This window comes from Octodon degus, unplaced genomic scaffold (genome assembly GCF_000260255.1).
Source record: "Octodon degus isolate 3935 unplaced genomic scaffold, OctDeg1.0 scaffold00064, whole genome shotgun sequence".
Taxonomy (NCBI): domain Eukaryota; kingdom Metazoa; phylum Chordata; class Mammalia; order Rodentia; family Octodontidae; genus Octodon; species Octodon degus.
In genome coordinates, this window is record NW_004524640.1 from 8539833 (window position 1) to 8559588 (window position 19756).

General features: G+C 52.5%; 1 protein-coding gene across 1 annotated transcript in view; it reads right to left on the reverse strand.

Annotated features, from left to right (window-relative positions):
* Myh9 (myosin heavy chain 9) overlaps nt 1-19756 on the reverse strand; it is a 90435-nt gene that overhangs the window by 37130 nt on the left and 33549 nt on the right. The window contains exons 3-5 of the mRNA XM_004634575.3: nt 15511-15667; nt 2328-2355; nt 1429-1522 (exon numbers count right to left, since the gene is read on the reverse strand). Of these exons, the coding sequence (XP_004634632.1) occupies nt 1429-1522; nt 2328-2355; nt 15511-15667 (279 nt within the window). The remainder of the gene's footprint in view (nt 1-1428; nt 1523-2327; nt 2356-15510; nt 15668-19756) is intronic.

A 19756-nucleotide genomic window follows, 5' to 3' on the forward strand; every position in this document is an offset into this window, starting at 1 on the left:
CATTCAATAAATAGTTGGAAAATGGATTTTACTGCAAATTCAGAGATGGAAACCCACAGTCAGGGTGCTCCTAATCTCACAGCTCTGTTTTTATAACAGTCCTCTTAAAAAGAATGGAAAATGGGAGGGTGGATGGAGAAAAAAAGAAACTTTATTAGTTTCTAAATATAACTCTTGACGCCCCGTGGAAAAGGTTGTGAAAGTCTGAGAAGCTTGGCACATGAGAAGTCACTTCTGGTCCAGTTCCAGAGGGCTGTACACATTAGGACACTCTGCAGGATGCATGCAGACACCCCGACTTACTCATGAACACTGCTGCACACAGGCCAGTAAGGTGGAGCCAGCGTGCAGCAGAGCAGAGCTCCTGGAGGCCTCAGGGGACACCACTGGCACTCAGATCTCAGGAGACACCATTAAGTGCGCTTGAAGAAGAGAGAGCACCCCATGGTCATGCTTAAGACACGCCCCTGGGAAGCCCCGCGTGGGCTTCCCGACAATGCCTCCAGCCAGCAGAGTGGTGGCAGGTGAGGAGCTGGCCACCTGCACCTGGTCGCGACCCCTGAGCACACGGGGCTCTGGAGACCAGGCGCCCAGAGGGCATGACCACTGTCACGTGCTGTGTGGAAACCTGAGCAGGGCCAGAGTCTGAGAACAGCTGGGTGATGAGGCTGCACCCCTTCTGCAGGAGCTGCCACCTCAGAGTGCACAAGAGGCTACTGTGCGGCACACCCTGCCCCTCCTCCCAAGACAGTCAAGTGCGCTGAGCCTATAGTAAGAGTTCTAGCTGCAGAAAGTGACGACTGTGTGAAGTGAAAAGCTGCTGAGAAAAAAATACAGTATTCAAGGGCACACGATGGCAGAACACACATTCCCAGTGCATAACGTGCAGTAAACGTGCAGCTCACCTAGCCAGGACACTGCTGGGTCCCACTAAAATCCATCAAGAGGGAGAGGGGAAAAAATGGAAGTGAGACAACTTTCCAAATACCTTTTCATTCTCTGCTGGGGCGCTGCCCACCCAGAGGCATTTCAACAGCAGTACAAAGAAACAGGGATTCAAAGGATCTACTGGAAACTCTTCAAGTTGACTTCATCCCTTCATGAGACCCACGTCATAAGCTGTCTCTTCCCAACTCAGAAGTGGAGGACAACTAGCTACCAATGCTAAGAGTACTGCTAAGCAAACCCTGGGATGGCTCCAGTTTCCATAGGAACTCAGAGAGTTGGGAAACCAAAGGCAGAATGAGCTTGCTACCACCCAACCACTCCCAAGACCACTACACTGCTGCCTACACAAGTAGGGTGGGCCTCTGCCTCACTCCCCAAAACCATCCTCACCTAAAACCGAGGCTACAACCACTAAGTCCTCCTTCATCATCCTGCTGAAGGACCCACCAGCAGTGGCAGGGAGGGTGGCCAGGCACTCACCTGGTCCTTCTTGCTCTTGTGTGAAGAGGCCACATGAGCCAGGTACTGGATGACTTTCTTGGTGTTCTCCGTCTTCCCTGCTCCAGATTCACCCCTGCCAAGAGAGTCAAGGGAGTCCTCAGCTGAGACACGGCTACATCCCTGGCCTCCAGCCCTCTCCAAATCATGCTTACAGCCAACCCTCCTGTTCTCTCTGCTGAATGCCCACGACAGACCCAGTACCTACTGGTGAAAAAAGGGGACAGCCAACTAAAAGCTAAGTTCCAGAATTCTCTCCTAGTCCACTTCCCATGGTCCTCCAGAGGCCAAACAAAAATCACCTCCTATCCACTGGCTGCCCTGGTCACTTGGCAGCCTTTGCAGCCAAATGTTTTAGGAATCAGAGGAGGCAGCTGCTGACTTAGGGGTCAAACATGTTCTGAAACTTCACTTGAGCGGATATTCTGCACTACCAATTCCCTTGGCAATGGGGTTATCTGTCCCAGCACGAGGTTCACAGGGTAACCAGAATCAACCTAAATCTACGAAAAGAAACCCACTTTTTGGCACTGGGAAGAGTAAGTACTGCTTGGGAGGAGTTCAATTCCCAACTCAGTTGGGAAGACTCACGACGGAGGTTCCTCCATTTAAATCTACCCACTGGCCCTCCTTTACAAAAGCCGAAGAAGCCCCTGGCTGTGACCCTAGCTATTCATGCTATGGGACCCCCAAGAGGCACACATACAAACCCCAAGTCCTGTCCCCAAGGGCAGTGGGGGGAAACAAAATTTTGTGACTGGGTCTTAGCAGGGTACAAATACTTTCTGTAAGAACAACAGGGCTGGGTTCCATCCCCCGCACTGCAAAAAAAAAACGATCAGAGTGGAAACAAGGCTCCCAGCACTCAGGCAGACACTTACGTGCACAAAATGGACTGATCTTCTCGGTCTGAAACAAAGGAAACAGCAGGTTACTGTCAGCCAGTCAAACCTCCCAGCAAGGCCTCCACAAAGCTCCCAGCCCCCAGGCAATGAGGACAAAGCCTTAGATGCCCCCATTGTGGAGGCTCGCCTAACCCACCCTCTCCAGCTGACTGTGGGCCTTGCTTGCCAGTTTGTTCACAAATGGCCCTGTCCTGGCATCCATTCCTGCCCTCCAGGAGCTCAGACTGCCCACCATGCTGCCTGGCCCAACCCATGAAACCCAAGGGGCTGTCTTTCCAGTAGTGCAGAAGGAAATCTGCAACACTCCCCCTAAGGCTACTTTACTGAGCACCAAGGTGGGGGTCTGCCCTCATGGGCCTGCAACATGACTGAGGCCTCTCAGAACACGGCCCTGGGCAGGTGTTCTAAACACTGACCCCATCCAGGTGAGGACCACCATGTAAGATGGCAGGGAATAGGAGCTCTGCCATGGGCTGCCACCTCACACAGAGACAGTGAGACCTGGGACAATGTGAAGTCCTCTCTGAGCCCCAGCCCCCTCCTCTGTGGTGTGGGACAGGTCACAGGGGTCAGTTGATAGGTTCTGGCCCTAGTAGAAAGTGCCAAATCATCATGGTGGTCATCTAATATGGCTAAGTCCTTAAAACTAAAGCCTATCTTCCCCAAGACCACCTCTGCCCTTCTTCTCCAACTCATCCCACAGTGCAAATTCCTTTCACCCTTCCCGCCACCTCAGGGAAGGCCCCAATCAGCTCCTCAGGTATATCTAAACATCTCCTCAAACCCCACCCCTGACAACAGGCCATAAAAGCCTCAGCCTCCCTTGGTCCAGCTCCAGAGAATTTCTTCCTAAAATTCTCTCTGTGTCAAGAAAATAAAGCCCTTTTTCCTTCTGCCTGTTTCTCTGCTGCTGCCTGAAGGAAAAAAAAAAAACAGCTATCATCAATGACACAAAAGAGCACAGAACATGGTGTCCAACGCATGCAAGGCACCCAATGGTGTCACTTTAGAGGGAACATGGAACAAGTAACAGCTTCTTACACTTGGATCCATGACAGCTTGTTCTCTGGGTCCACTGTCAGCAACCATTCTCAGCTCTAAGAATTGCTTGGCAAGGAAGGACAGAAATATGATCCCTAGCACGGGAGGACAGCAGTGCCCCACACTTTGAGAGCTAAGCTTGCAGGACACACTTTAAGACAACCTGGCTGACCCAGACCAGCGCTGTTGCTCGATGTTAAGCCCCAGCTGAAAACAAAAACTCATACTTTTCCTTTTTAACCCACTCCGGTAACACAACCACCCCTCAAGCCTAACCAGCCTGCACCCAGCATCAGGCTCCTTCCTTCCTTCTCCGCTGCCATAAAGCAATTAATTCTCAGCCTCAGTTTCCATAGCTCAAAGCAGATCTGCTACTGACTCTGCTGCAGGACTATTCTGAGAAAAAGAAACAAATGAAGCCGACCTGCTGTGGTGCCCTGGAGGCAGAGCAAGCTCCCCACACCACCACTGGCTCTCTACTCCCTAGTGCAAAGCACTATGGCAGCGGTGGCAATGACGCCTGGACAGCAGGAGGAGAGCCAACTGAGGACTACAGCACTAGCAGCAGGAAAGGGTCACTAGCAGAAACAGGCACTGTGCTGGGGAAGGTCACATCCCGGCTCCATGCAGGGCAGGGCCCACAGGACCAGGTGCTGCTGGGAGGTGACGTGTGGCTTTCAGGAAGTGGACTGACAGTGACTGTCACTCAGACAGTGACTGGCCGGGTCACCCCAAGGTGCACTTTCCAGCATGCCTGATCTCAAAAGCACACCACCCCTGGTCATTCAGGATGAGTAAGGGTGCGCAAAGGAAGGGGAAACAAGCATCACATCACATCACATCTCTCTCTCTCTCTCTCTCTCTCTCTCTCTCTCTCTCTCACACACACACACACACACACACACACACACACACACACACACACACCAGCCCCTCCACTGCAGCCTTTCTCCCACCCCCAAGAAATTCTCAGGGGGTAGGATGGGGGAGCAGCTGCTCATACCAGGCAGACAGCCCTCCCCTACGACCCTACTCTTAAGTGGGAACTGCTCAGGGGAAAGGTGCAGGGAGGGGCTTTCTCCCCACACCAGCTTGTTTTCCCTAAACCAGAGTCCATCAAAGCTGCTGGCAAGGACAGAGCTGGATAACAGGTAGGAAGACAGGAGGGCAGAGCAGAAGGTGGAGGGGCAGGCTGGGAAGGCAGCAGTTTTCATTCCTTGCTCCCTCCGCAGCTCAGCCAATGATGTGGGCTGAAGCAGCCATCTCAGTCACCAGGGGCCCCGCCCTCCCCGCTGCGGGCTTCCGTGGCCTGCCCCACCAAGGGCATGTTTAGCCACCACTCCACAAGCAGACAAGAATGTACCTGCGCACTGGCAAGCCATGAGCCACAGCGGCCGCGCTACCATAAAAGGAAACATTCTCCATCCCTTCCACAAGGAACCGTTTTCCCAGGGCCTCCAAGCCGGTCCTGGGATGGCTGGAATTCCTTTAAGTGAGGAGTCAGAGGCTCCTCCACTAGAGAGGAAGCAGAGCCCCCAACACACACTGAGGGCGGTGCACCCGGGTGTGTGCACACTCAGCACAGAGGCACATCCGCCTACAGACATGCGTGCACAGAAACACACAGCTCTCCATGCCTACACACAGCCCTACAACAGTGCCCAGGCACAGTAACACATATGCACATACACACAGGCATGTGCACGGGGCACATGGACATGCACACACAGACACACACAGTGGGTACATACCACCAGGCATGATGGTACATGCTTGTAGTCCCAGCACCTGGGAGGCTGAAGCAAGAGGATCGCCGAAGTTCAAGGCCAGCCTGACCACTCAGTGAGTACAAGGCCAGCCTGAAGGACACAGAGCGATGCCATCTCAAAAAACAACAAAACCCAACAACAGGCACATATACTTATATGCACACCACATGCACACAAGGCACATGTGCACACACTCACACCTACACGGGGACAGGAACACACCGAGGCCTGCATACTCCAAATTCCAAAACCCCAGAGCCAGGCTCACCACTGATAGCCCATCCAGCCCCTCATACCCAGCTCTGTCCCTCTGGTCCTCCGCCTACTTCCTCAGGCCCAGTTACCACCTTCACACAGCCTAAACATGCTGGAAAGCCACCTTGATTTGCTTTGTCAAATACCTCATTTGGACAAGCACTTTTGGAAACAAAACCAGTGGGAGGCTGTCTTCATTGTCTGCCCTCTGCCCCACCACCTGGCAGACCCAGTCCACCTGCCTAAACTACATGTGGCCCTGTACATCCTGAAGGTCCTCTCGGTGCTTTCGTAGGGGTCAGCTGTCACTCAAGAACCTCAGGAGACAGAAAGGGCAGGAGTGAGCACCCCCTGCGCTCTGCACAAGCCTTTGCTCACACCAGTCCCACACCTTCTCCTGAGCTCAGAGGTCTCGCTTCCAGACAGCAGGGTGTTTGGACCTCTGCTCTGACTCGAATCATCCTGTGCATTCAGGCAGGGGTCCTCTATGGCACTCGTGTCACTCATCAGCCCTGTCCCACACTGCTCATCTCAGTAAATGAGGGCACTTAAGGGTCCAGCCCAATCCATTTGTTTTGGCTGGAATCCAAAGTTGGTTCTGCATGGACCCAAGACTTACTTGAAAATACCCTATCTTTCTTCCTCGACCATGGAGAAGCCCCAGTACCACACCCCCACCACCTTATCCTGCTGCACAGGCTCCCTGCAGGGATGGCACCTAAGTCTTCTCACCACTGTCCCATCTCAAGGGGTGTGGGGTAAAGACAACTGAATCTTCTGCTTTCCTTTTTAAGCTTAAAAAAAAAAAAAAAAAAAAAAAAAAGTAGCTAGCAGCAGCCCCCTCTGCCAATGAAATCTTCCCAAACACCTGAGCAGTGGACAGTGCATGGTAGAGAGGGCACCTCAGAGCAGATTGTGGCAAGCACCCGTCCACACGTGCCCAAGGCACCTAGAGAGCAGGGCGCTCCGGCACCCTCGGCTCTGCCCTCTGCTCTGTGCTTCACCATGCACAGCCTGCCCCCTTAATCTCTGGGAAGCGAAAGGGCCAGCTCTGAGGCCTGGCAGAACGGCATGCCAGGGCCTCAACACAGCCAGATACCTTGCGCACTGTCCTTAACCACCCCAGCTCTCTGTATCTCTGAGATCCCCAGTGAGCACTTCCGGCCACAAGAAAGGTTTTCATGAGTTGCACATTCAGTGACCAGTCATCCCTGCCCTGATTTTATTTCCAATCCAAAAGAGTTCCCTAGGAGCCGGGGAGATGGCTCAGTGGATTAAGCGCTTCCCTGGCAAACGCAAGGGCCTAGTTGAATCCCTGGTTCCACCCAAAAAAAAAAAAAAGAGTCCCCAAGGCTGGGTCTGCATGATGAGGTCAGAGGCCACCAGTGTGGACAGGTGCTTCCAGCAAATACAGAGGGCCAGCTCATGTGGGAGGAGGGGAACCTGACCACAGGCATTCTGATCCAGGTACAAGCATCTAGGGGCCTTAGCACTCACTTCCTCCACAAGGGGAGCTGATTCTTACCCATAAAAGGTCACAAAGCTCACACAGTAGTGAAATCAGCCCAACAGGAAGTACAGGAGAAAGGCAGGGGGGCCTAGTTCACCAGAAGCTGCTGCCAGGGACTGACTCATGGTCAGACAGACAAGACAGCACCTCACAGGTGTTCCAGCCAGAGGTTCCCACCACAGAGCTACTCTTGGGGCCCTCAGCCGAAAAAGGCGCTGCCTTTGGCACCCACCCCCAGGTCCACTGGCTCCCTGGGCCTGAGAAGTGGACATGACCAAGATGGAAGGACAAGAGAGAGTGGCTTCAGAGTGGACAATATCCCTGTGCAAGGTGGGACAGGATGACCTGTGAGGAACAGGGCTATGCTTCCCACCACAGAGGAGGTCCTCTGCTTTGATGAAAAGTCCAGAACACAGCCTAGGGGTAGCTCGTTGTACAGGCTGTGTGGACATGGTGCTCCCCAAGATGGGGAGCTCTAGGCAGCCATCAGCAGACTCTAAGACTCCAATCACTTCTCTGTGGACAGCATCTGGGCCAGAAGGCCCTGTACAAGGCACTTCACAGAGTATCAGCCCCTGGGCTTTGGGGCTGGAAGGCCTCAGAGAGCAACTGCTCACTTGTCTCAGCCTAGGGGTCAAGTCACAGTCTCAAGAAACCAGGGATTTGATCCAAGTCACACAAGGAAGGCTGGGAACTTGGGCCTCGGATGCCTAGTTCTCCCCTAAGTTCCTCCCACCCACAAGGTAGGCATTTGGCCTCAATGCTGCAAACAAAGGGCCAACAATACTCTGCTACAGGAGGTAGGTGGCCTGCTTCCTTCTCCACAGCCAGGCCAGGCCCCAGCTTAGGTGGCAGGACCACAGAGGGGAGAGAGAATAGATACAAATACTGCTTCCTATTAGCTGAGGCCTAATTCTCAGAGCCAGCTGGTAGCCTCGTTGCCCAGCAGTTAACCTGTGAGAAAGAAATCCCAGCCAGGCACCCCCAGGCACACATTGTGGTCTCCAGAGCACACAGGGAGACCCAGACCAGGGAAGACCGCTCACTCAGCAGCAATCCAAGCCAGAGACACTTGGACTTGGCCCAGCAGCTCTGCCCAGGGGCTGCTGCTCCCCAGGAAGGGCCTCGGCTTGAACTTGCCCAAGAGGCCCAGGTCTCCAGGTGCAGAGGGCAGAGGCCGGGCAGCCTTCCCCACCAGGTGGGATGATCAGCACAAAGCTAGAGGGATGGCTGGAGCTCTCGTGAAGTCTGAAGATGAGCAAGGCTGCAAAGAAGTATTTCTCTTGGCAAAATGCACCAGCAGAACACAGGTAAGTTCCTGCACACAAGCAAGGCCACCAGGAAGGCCACAGCTGCTACGCGTCCACCTTTCCCACAGCTCAGTAGGGAGGAAAGGCTCTCAGGCTACACAGCCAGTTCCAGCAAGCCTGGCAGGCAAGAGGGAAACTCAAAGCCACAGGTGAGCACTCACAGCCCGAGGCAGATACCCTCAGGGCTGTACATGTCAGCTCTGCCAGTTCTGCCGTTTCCCTTGGAGAAAAACAAAGCCATGACAGGAGGGGGTCCTTGCTGGACCCTGGACAGAGAGGAATGTGCCACAGTCCATACTTTTGAATAGGGCAGGGCTCTCAAGAAGAGAGCAAGGGTGAAGAGGGCAGAAGGACAATGGGACACACGGGAGCAGGACAGACACCAGCCGGCAAAACTCACAACAACTTTTGCTGCCCACAAACAGTCCAGCAAAGAGAACACTCAGCATCCCTTGGATGAACTGAGTCACTCTCTCTGGAGGGCACAGGGGCATCCATGCTGAGAGATGGGCAGCAGCAGCACAGGAAGGCAGTCTCCGAAGAAGCCGCAGGCCCCACTGCTTGGAAGAATGGGGAGCTGAATGGCCAGAATCCACCCCAAACACTCTCCCTCCAGCTTCCACCTGCGCTGTTGTAGCTGTAGACCCACTAGAGTTGGGCAAAGAAGGCTACATGAAGAGCCCCAGAGCCAGGGGATGACACCCCAACCCAACAGCTCTGTGTGCCTAGAAAGAATGGATGTTCAAGGGTCTGAACGGTCCATGTGGACCAACAGACTGGGTCAAAACTAGAGAAAGATTATACGTGTGAGTTTTCAGCTGGCTTCTTTCTTTAGCTTTAGGAAGTTACTTTAGTTCTCAACTGAGCTTAATTACAGAAACCTGACAGGTAAAGGGAAGCAACTTTTTTGCCAGAATGTGTCGCTGTCCGGTGCAGGCAAATAGGACACAGCCCCAGAGCCAGAGATAATCGGGAAGAAGGTGGATGAGCTATAGTACCAAGCAGTGAGTGGGGACTCACAGCCAGCCAAAGGCACAAAAGAGAGGATTCTGATTTGTTTTGGAGGGCGTAGGGCTCGCAGGCACTTCCTTGAAGTCTGCAATGGCTGAGGGGCTAGGCTCCAAGGCACTTCCTTGTTCTCACCCCCTATTCAGCCAACCCAGAGCACCACACATCCAAGTAGAATGGACTGGAAGCAAAACCCAAGACACTCAGAGCCCAATCCTTGCAAAGGATCCATCAGTCCTAGATTCCTCTCCTAGAAAGATCTTCCAGAAATGACACTTATGGGCACGAGCTACAGTAAGCTGGCTGCTCTGAGCTCAGCCCTGCTTCTAGGGGAAGACAAAGCAGCCTGCAGAACAGTGGCGGGAAGAACACATCAGCCCTGCACAAAAGCCAGTGCTCAGGAGTGTGCAACACTCTGGGACTGGCTGGCATACCACAGGCCACGGCATTTCTATACTCTAGAGTCCAACAGTGATGGCAGGGAAAGGGGCTTGGGCCTCACAGCCACCTGAGCCACTTCTCACAGCTGCCTTCCTGCATCACTTCCTGTGCCCGGGGGAGTCCCCAGGAGAAGATTAAAGCCCACCACAGGAAGCATCTGCTCATCGCCTTCACTGCACAGGAAGACTAGCACCAGGGTCAAGTGGGGCAAGGCCCACAGCAGCTGGCACTTCAGCCAGCAGTTTTCAGTCTCCTGCTGCCCCGACCACAAGCACTGGTCACAGCACAGCGTCGCCCTGAGGCATCTCCTGAGCGCTTTAGCCCCACTGCCTAAGATTTCTTAAGCTCAAGGCAGACAGCAAACAGTGCCCCACCAGTTCGCTGACACATGCCAGCCATGTCACAGTTAGGAAGTGACAACACCAGAGTCCTGCCCCATCAGTGTCCTCCATGCCTTACATCTCGTGTCACAAGGCAGGCTTCTCCCAAATGTCCAGGCTACCCTTCCTCCTGTGGCCTTTTCCAACTCGCACCCCACACCAGCAGCCCTCAGGCCTCAACCGGAAACCAATGCCCTCTGTGCTAGACCTCATACTCAACAACACATTTATCTGCCTCCAGATTCTAGAAAGTAACCTCCTCCAGGCAGGACCTTTGGCCTGCAGAAAGGAGGTGTCCACTTTCTGCATAGTGCCTGGCACACAGGAGGTGCTCAGGCTGCCCACACTGGCACAGGGCACAGACCTTCTGGGTGAGCTCGCAGTGCCTCTTCTCTATACATGGGGATGCACAGGGCCCAGCTCCTGCCCTCACCAGCAGATGTTAGGGTCTTCGTGTGCAGGTGCTGGCAAGGCCTGCTGCCTCCCGGCTGAAACGTTCCTGCTCAGGTGGCATTATCACATCTGCAGCCTTCTGAGCTGGCAATCGGCTCAGATTCTGCCTCACTGTACCCTGAGCATTTCCCTAGCCCGCGGAGCTCTCCTTGGAAAGTCTGTGAGAAGGAGCTGGTTCCAAAAGGCAAGGGGATGTGAAGAGGGGAAAGGAGGTCTCTGCCCTCCTTCCTCGCCAGACTCCACCTAACCCCTGAACTGGGAATTCCTCCAGGAGCCAACCTGAGAGGATGAGAGGCAACAGCAGCCCATGGACACAGCCCAGAGAACCAGCAGGCCCTGGTAGGCCTTGGGACAAGCCAGTTAACACAGCAGCCTGTCCCTCTGCCTCCAAATGGACCATGCTAAGAAGAGAAGACAGCATGAAAATTCTACCTTTCCCGTTTACCCAGGAAGGTAAATCAATACCAAGAGGAATGTGGTCCCTCACTGAGCACGGAGAGCAGCTGTTTGGTGACCAACCACTTCTGGTGCAGCCTCTGCTGAGCAGCAGCCGTGGGAGGGGAGCGGAGCCCAGAGTGAAGGGTTAAATAGTTTTTAGAGTAGCTCTGGCTGGAGTGAAAGCAGACCCTACTGCAGTCTCCCCCAGAAATGCCGGGAACTCATTAAAATACCACAGTCACTGAAAGTGAACCAAACCTGGCACTGCAACTAATTAACACGGAAGAGGCCTGTTCTACTCTTTCCTACTCATGTCGGGGAGGAGAATGCACCAGATGCAAATTCTGCTATCAGCCAAAACTAAACACGCAAGCCTTTACCCAGTGAGGGGACCACAGAACACCTGGCCCGAGAGGAGGCCAGAGGTACCACGTCCCAGCCCCACCAGGCTTTTTATAGACCACGGGCTGCTGCTGTCTCCAGGACATACCCCTTCCCTAGGGGGAGGCGGCAGCACCAAGTTGATGCTCTCCCACCCTTGAAATTTCGAGCAGTTCGGAGCCTTTGCACTGCCAGAGGCCTGAAGAATGGCCCGATTACAAGGCTAGAAGACCTGTTAGTGGCCACAGATGTGAAAGAATCACACAGCAGGGCCAGGCCAGGGAGAGTGGGCTGACTATGCCACCACAACTTTAATTAAACCCAAGGCCGGGGATTAGAACAACAAACAAAACTGCAGACGCGTCTGGGCCGTGCAGTACCTGCTTATTCACACATCCCTGCGGGCTTTCTACAGGATGCACCTCCACAGTGCCTTCCGGCCAATACAGCACTCAGCAGCCACACTCTCCTGAATGCCAAGACACCTGACACCTGTGGCAGCCGTGCTGGCCACAGATACCAGTCCACAAACACGTCCTATCTCTCCACCTGGGCTGCCAGGGCCTCCAGTGACTAGATAATGCACTACGTCTCTCAGTGGCCTGGTTTTTCTACCATCTATCTCCATGGCCTAGTCTAGGGCCCCATCTGCTGCTCTGCCTCACCCCCATGCCATGGTAGACTACCCAGCATTCCTTGGCACAGGCTCAACTCCTTGCCAGCACCAGGGTCCAGCTGGCTGCTGCTGCTGTATCGGAATTGACACTGAAGAGTAAAACTAATCTGTAGATCTTAGTAAGTGGTTCTCAACTAGGGGCCTTTTTGTCACCCTCCCTTCATGGAAAATATCTGGTACCTGCTGGGGAAATTTCTGGTTATCCCAACTGGAGAGAGAGGGTGAGGCTGGTTTCCAGTGACTGAAGCCAGGATGCTGCTAAATATCCCGCAGTGTTCAAGACAAGACCACTACATCCCCAGCAGAGATGTAGCCAGTCCTAAACGTCAGTAATGCCAGAACTGAGAACCCTTGCTCTGCCTGATAAATAGGTAGAATGACATATAATTTAGCATTCAAACTTGGATGCTTCTAGAAGTAGAAAGGAAAACTATTAGTAATAGCTGTAGGCTAACAAGCAGAAATCAGGACTAGAGGAATCACAGGATTTAAGAGATGAAAGATGGAGGAAGTTCCCTGGGAGGGGTCAAAGAGCTTGTCTCATAAAAGTTCCCGGACCACACCACCAACTACCCTATTTGGCAAAATCAATGAGGAATGTCATAAGCCACGGCCAGCTCAGGAAGGAAATCTTTGTCTAGCTCTTGTTGTAAGGAAAAGGAACCATTTGGTCATGACTTTTAAGATGTGAGTGACAGAATAAGCCTGTTTACACCGAAAGCCAGGTACATAGCAGGCTCTAGGACGGCACTCCAAAACAGGCAGTGACTGACTTCAACACCCTACCTACAACTTGAGGCTCCACTCACTGGCCTTGACTTTAGGGCAGGAACCAAAAGCTCCTTTTGGAAACTCAGAGAACTGACTTGTCGTAACACAGCAACTTCTCTTATGAGCTTCCTCCCTGCCCCCCAGAACCACAAACCTGTGGCTGACAGCTCTCCAGGTGCACTAGAGGAACTTTCCCACACCTGGAAATATGCTCAGCTGGCCAACACCGGCCTAAAGAGCTGCAGCAAGCCCGGTGTTAAGGAGAAGGCAAGATGGGAGCCTCTCAGACTGAGGGGCAGGAAAGACATGGACCCAGTGTCTGCACTCTACATTAACGAGAACATGCCAAGACTCTGGTTCCCCATGCTGGCAACTCCACTCCCTTCCCCTGGTCTGCAAAAGATGAAAGGCCCATCCACTTGCCCTTGTAACTGGAAACAGCCCCTCATTCCTCCTAAGGTCATTTTGGCACAGACAAGGAAAAGGAAAGCTCCAGCTCTCTGCATATCCCTGCCCCTCAAACCTACAAATGACATCCACTTGTTGAGGGTTTTGTCCCTTTCCCCCAGTTTTTTTCATTGAACACATAAAAACTGACCAATCTCAGGGGAAAGAATCCCACAGGCTATTAGGAGGGCATCCGAAGCCCAGTCCCAGGACTCTGGATCCCTGAACTGTCCTATCAGAATGGCCCACAGGAAAGCAAGCCGCCCACTGGAGAGCTGCTCAAGCCCGAGCCCAAGTGTGGGAATGTGCCCTCCTTCAGTAGTTCAGAGAGCCGAAGAGCCCAGAGTGCACTTCCTGCGGGAGGCCAGTGAGGACGGCCAGAAGAAGACTGACTCACCGTCCCTAGAGACAGGGACTCAGACTTTTTCGGAATCTCACAGAATGTTCTTCCACCAGACTGTTCTCATTAACACTTTGAAACACATATCCCACAGTACAGTACAACTAAAGGGCTGGCTTCCGCAAGGAATTCTCATAGATCTTCTGAACGTAAGCTAAAGGCTACACAAACTTGTACATGCTGCATAGTTCATGAGCTTGACAACGAAATACCTTCTCCATAGCCCTGTGGATATGGAAGACACATGTTGCCACTTTAAATTACCAACCGAGGACAAAGTTGTAATACAAGATTCATTACTGCCACTGCCTGACAGATTACACTATTTAAAGAGAACATGATGCATAAAACCCACTATCAATACAAGATAGGAGAATACAGCCTGCCAGAAAGTCGGGTTTGAGTTAGGATTACACATGCTGGTACCCAGAGAAGCTACGGAAGTAGAAAGGAAACATGAGCCCTGTCCATATCAAGGAGAAAAAAATAAAAATGTAAACACCCAAGTTAAATAAAACACTGCCAGCGCCGATACAAATCTAGCCCACATCTTTTCTCCAGAGGGTATAAAGCTGCAGTCACACTTTTTAAAAAGAGTACAGATTTGCCAGGGATCACAACAGATGGAGCAGGTACGGTGCTGTGTACTCAAGAAATTCAAGAAGCCTCCTGCAGCGGGGGGGGGCCTGGAGAGGTGGGCAGGGGCCCAGGAGGAAGAACACCACTTGCTGTACGCCTGAATGCCACCCCTGGGGCAACCTTGCACAGCTGATCCACATGTGTATTCTAGAGAGATGACCAGCTGGTGGCAGCAGAGAGAGGGATCCAGGAGAACTCAGGCTAGGAGATCACAGCTGGAGCTAAGGCCAGGGTTACGGGGTTAGGGAGAGGAGGTCAGAATCACTGAAAGACAGGTGGGAAGAGCAGTGAGAGAGAGAGAGGAAAAAAAACTGCTATAAACGCAGATTCTGGGCTTGGGCAAGCACAGGAGGAGGCCACTGGAGGAAACAGCAGGCGGTGACAGTGTCAACTGCCAGGGAGTGGCAGGAACAGTCATGTCAGTGAGCAAGGCCATCTTCAAGATGGCCACTTGAGAGTGAGGGAAGCAGAGGCTGGGGCCGAGTCCTGGAAGGCCACCACAGAGGAGATAAAGCGCCATGAGAGACAGACAGGCAGACAGGGAGGCAGGGGCAAGGGGTGCCCTGACAGGGCTGCAGGAAGGAAAAGCTTTCAGAAGACAGCAAGCAAGACTGTCCTGCGCAGTGCAGAAGTAAGAGGAGCTCACAAGCACAACGGACTTGGCACACACAAGAAGGGTGACAGTGTGGCCAAGCAGGGGCGAATATGTGATCAGAAAGTGGAATGGAGGTGGGGAGCGGACACTCCCTCCAAAATGCTTCACCAGGACAGGACAAAGAGCACAGGGCCAAGCCAGAGGGGTGCAGAGATCAGAAGAGACTTTGTGATGTTTTCTAAAGACAGAAAATTACTAAAGCATTTTCTAGTCATGAAGGCACAAGAAAGAATAAGGAGAAAATACAGACAAAAGGGAGTAACTGATAGAAAAAAAGGGCCTGGAAGAAATGCCTAGTACAATCTTGAAAAACTGTAAGAAAATGAAGTCATGGGGGGGGGGGACTTATATTTATTTTTTTAAAGCTTCCAGAACATTCCAGCAATATACAAACATGTCCTTTAGCCACTGGCCCTGGCTATCACACAATGGCTCACAGAGTTCCATGACCCACTGCCCATTGCCAGCCACAAGCCCAGGACATCAAGTGTGAATGGCATCTGCAGAGGCGTCCGTGAGACTTCAGGTGAAGACGCAGCCCTGGGAAGGCCAGGTGACGGCCACGCTACGCATGGTGGCACTCACCTTGCATCATACTCCGGTAGGCAGTGTCCGTGATGGCGTAGATGTGGGGCGGCATCTCGTGCCTCTTCTTGCCCTTATACATTTCCACGATCTCTTCAGAGTAGATGGGCAAGTTCTTGTAAGGATTGATGACCACACAAAACAGACCTGAATAGGTCTAAAGAAAAGAATAGCAAAGGAGTGGGTTAGAAAGCATGCAGGGTACAGTTTGTGGCCAAGAATCTACTGTTTCACAGACCCCTGTGTCAGCCTGACATGGGAGCACTCCCTGGCGCTCTGCTCCCACAGTCCTGCTCTGCATGGAAGGGCACCAGCATCTTCTCTCTGCACCTTCTACACTGGACGATGGCTGTTGGCTTCGCATGTCTTGGTTTTTTCTTTGTAGTACTGGGGACTGAATCCCAGTCCTTCACACTAAGTGAAATCCCCAGCCTGATTATTATTTTTTACTTTGAGACAGTGTCTTGCTAATTGCTAAATTCCCCAGGCTAGCCTCAAACTTGCAGTCCTCCTGCCTCAGCCTTCCCAGGGCTGGGATTACAGGCATGCACCACCACACCCAGCTGCCAGCTTTGTACGTTGACCAGTGTGCAATCGGGCAAGATCAGTCGCAACGCAGACAGAAGTCCAGTTATAAAACTCAGATCCCAGGACAATAGGGGATGTGTCTGTCATTGTGAGAATGCACAGAGCAAGGGCCTCAGCTGCAGCCCAGAAGACGGTGCAGGAACATAAATTATTCTTCACTGAAGGACTCTCACAGATATCTAAGCTCAAGCTCCCTAGCACTAGAAATACTTTTCATGCCTCTAGACCAACCAGTTCTCTGTGGGTTCCTGGATCACTGCACTTCTTCTCTCCCTGGAATCTTCTAGAGATATTCATGTGTAAAGCCCTTGAAACCTGAAAGACCACTTTTCCTGCCCCTTCTCCAAGATCCACGTCTCCCCAAGAGGGGAACTCAACTGGCCAACAACCTTAGCATGAGATGCATGAAATGCACCCAATATTCCAACTCTGGCTTGACCAGGTTAAAATCAGACTCCTAGAGTCAGATATTCTGATTTCAAATACCAGCAAGTGCAAGCAAGTCTTTTCACCTTTCTCCCTACATTTCTGTAAAATGGGCACAGGCAGAAGTTCACTCCTCACTGGATTCAACAATAGCTGGCATCAGAGGGGCTACACAGCGGTGTCAAACCAGGCCCTTCTACCTGTACCTTTACCAGTTCCCCCAAAACTCAAGCCAATCTCCTGGCTGAACCCAAAGACAGGATTCTCACAGGAAGCAGATGTGAAGACAAAAGGCTCTCCCCAGACTTTGGCCAAGACTATATGACCTTGGAATTTCCAAGCAGAAACCAGGGGGAGTGCAGAACTCAGAGGGGTCCACCAGGCGCACTCCGTTTGCATACCAACAGCAGCACAGCCAGATGCCAATGAGAGTGTCTGGCTGTCTCTTCTAATTGTGAGAGGCGGGGAAGGGCCCTCAATTGCCTTTTCCATGGGGTAACTGGCCATTTGTTCTCCCTCCAACTAACCTCTTCACAAGGAACCAGTTAAGCTCTAAGAAGTCTGAACATGGTATTAGCAACCTGTGAGCTTGGGCTCTTCAGACAAGGACAGTAAAGCAGGGACTTCTTCTGTGTCCCCTTGTACAAATGTCGGGTGGAGACGAGATAGAAGGCAGGCAGCCAAATCATCACAGGAGCTCAACACAAGCAGGGTTTGTTCCTGGGGTTTGCGAAAATCCACACTCTAGTGCACCCTGCCCGGGGAAAGCCAAAGACACATGGTCACACATGTAGGGAGCTCCAGGGAGGCAGGCATTTGCAAGCACCCGGAAGGGACAGCAGGGGACAGAAGGGCATTAGGACAAGTCTTTCAGACAGCTGGGTGGGCAGATAGTCGTGGGGAGGGTCTACAGAGGTTCTGAGTTTCTTGGATAACCCATGCCAGTAAGCTGGCAGGCCCTGCAGAACAAGCATGTAGCCCCGGTGCGAGGAAGGGGCCACACTGGGCACTCACGGAAGCACAGCCACTGAGGGGTGGCTTGCCTCCGACATGGCCACGGCAGGGAGCTGCACCATTCATGGGCCACAGAGGCTCTTTGTGCCCGACCACCCCCTGTCCCAGGGCCTCACCCCTCGACAAAGAAAAAGAGCAGCTGTGGTGCAGAATTAGCCGCGCCGCCCACAATGCCAGGCAAACATGTGGCCCAAAGGCTCCCAAGGTCACAACACAGAACCTGGTGCGCAGATATAGACTGTGGAGGTGGCAGCGCCCCCTGCCCTCCAATGGCTCTGATCTCCCTATGTTCATCTGCTGGGGTCTCACAAGGACAAACACAGGGACTATGAGCTTCCCCTTAGCAATGCCACTGGGAGGAAGGTGGCCTGAGGAGCAGGAACTGCACATGGGAAGTGACAGCACAGAGCAAAACAGTTGAAGGGTCCAGCCAGAATTCGGGAGAAAACACTCCGCTACCCTCCCCCACATCCACCTCCAGTGAAGCCATGCATGCTGCCTGCGGGGCAAAGGCGCAGCAAGCAACACTGAGAGCACTGCAGCTCTCTGTGCCGTTTCTTCTCAGCGCTGGGGACGGAGCCCTGGGCCTGAGCATAAGAAGCCAGCACAGTATCACTGAGCCACACCCCAGCTGAACCCATTTTAGTAACTAATATTCTCCTCCGTGACAGGGAAAGACCATTTGCAGCCAGCTGACATACAAGGACAAGCAGCAGATTTGTTTTACACCAGTGAATCTCTAGCGGGACCCAAAGTAAACAGAAACCAGGGGGTGGGGTGGCACACACCTGCAATCCCAGACACATGCGAGGCTAAGACAGAAGCACCACAAGCTCAGGATAAGCCTGGGCAACTTAGCAAGCCTCTGCCTTGACATAAAAAATAAAAAGAACAAGGAACATAGCCCAGTGGTATAGTGATTGCCTAGTGTGGATGAGACTGGACCCCTACCAGGTACCATAAAAAGAATGAATGAAGGAAGAAGGAATGCAAGCAAGCAAGCAGACACCAGTAAGAGGCCAAGCAGGAGGAGTTACTTCACTTCACTATAACAAATAGCAGCAGGAACAAGCCCTGCTCTGAGCAACATGCTGCCAAGACCTCCACCAAGTTCTCACGGAATCCTCACAGATAAGGAAGTGAGGTTCCACAGAACCTTGTCACGTGGTCAGTCACCTACAGCCAGGGTCAGCTATAAACCAGGTCCTGGAGGCTCCAACTCTCTTGCCCCTAAGCACCTTGCTTTACTGAGCTGAGACCATCCCAGCCTAGTGGCACAGCAAAATGGTGCGACATAAGCTCCAAGGCCTGCCAAGAGTGTCAGATAATGGGTCAGTGGCTCCCACGGCATCTCTGCAGACAGATGACACTGCCCTCTTTTTCTGCAGGTCCCTAATTTTGAATTTCAGGGGTAGATGCTCCCTAAGGAGAAAGGTTTTTACTTCGGTCCGCACATACTGTCATCAAGAAATAACGGGAGATAACTAGGCAGAGACAAGAAACTACAAGTTCCAGTCTCATCCCTGCCAGTTTCTACTGAGGGACCCATGTGAGTCCCTACTAACTCTGGGCCTCAATCTTCCCACCTGCTGCATGAGAAAGCTGGACCAAGTTGGTCCACCTAGGAGGGCTTTTCCATTTACATGCTTGTGAATAGGTCCTGGCCAATCAGGCCCATCCCAAAGGGTGGTTGCCAGTGGCGAGAAATGATGTCCTCACTATCGGAGACTGACTGAGCACTCATCAGAGTAGTGAAGTCCTTGCACACATGGTCCGGCCCATCAGGACTTCTGGGCGACCCAAAATGGCCTGGGGCTTCAGCACATGGTACAGCACTCAGCAGTACCAGCCCAGTGGGGTGGGCAGCGCTGTGGAAACCTGTACTGAAGCTGCCCTGAAGTCATGCAGAAAATGAATGGCCTTTGGGAGACCCTCACCGCCTCTGCAGCAGGACGAGCCTACTGTCTCCTGCCATTATACTGCCATTATACATGAGACCACAAGCAAAGGCCTTGCTCTGAGACTTGGCCTTCCCATCTGCAGATGAGAGGGCTGTAAAGCCTCTTGAGAATCTACATTCCCTCCCAGCCAAAAATATTGAGAAATGTTCTTCAGCCCTGTGACCGTAAACACCAGAGTGTCTACAGAAGCATATTTAAGTGAAGAATTACCTTAGGAAGAATAAGAATTAGGTATTCCTTAAAAAAAAAAAAAAAAA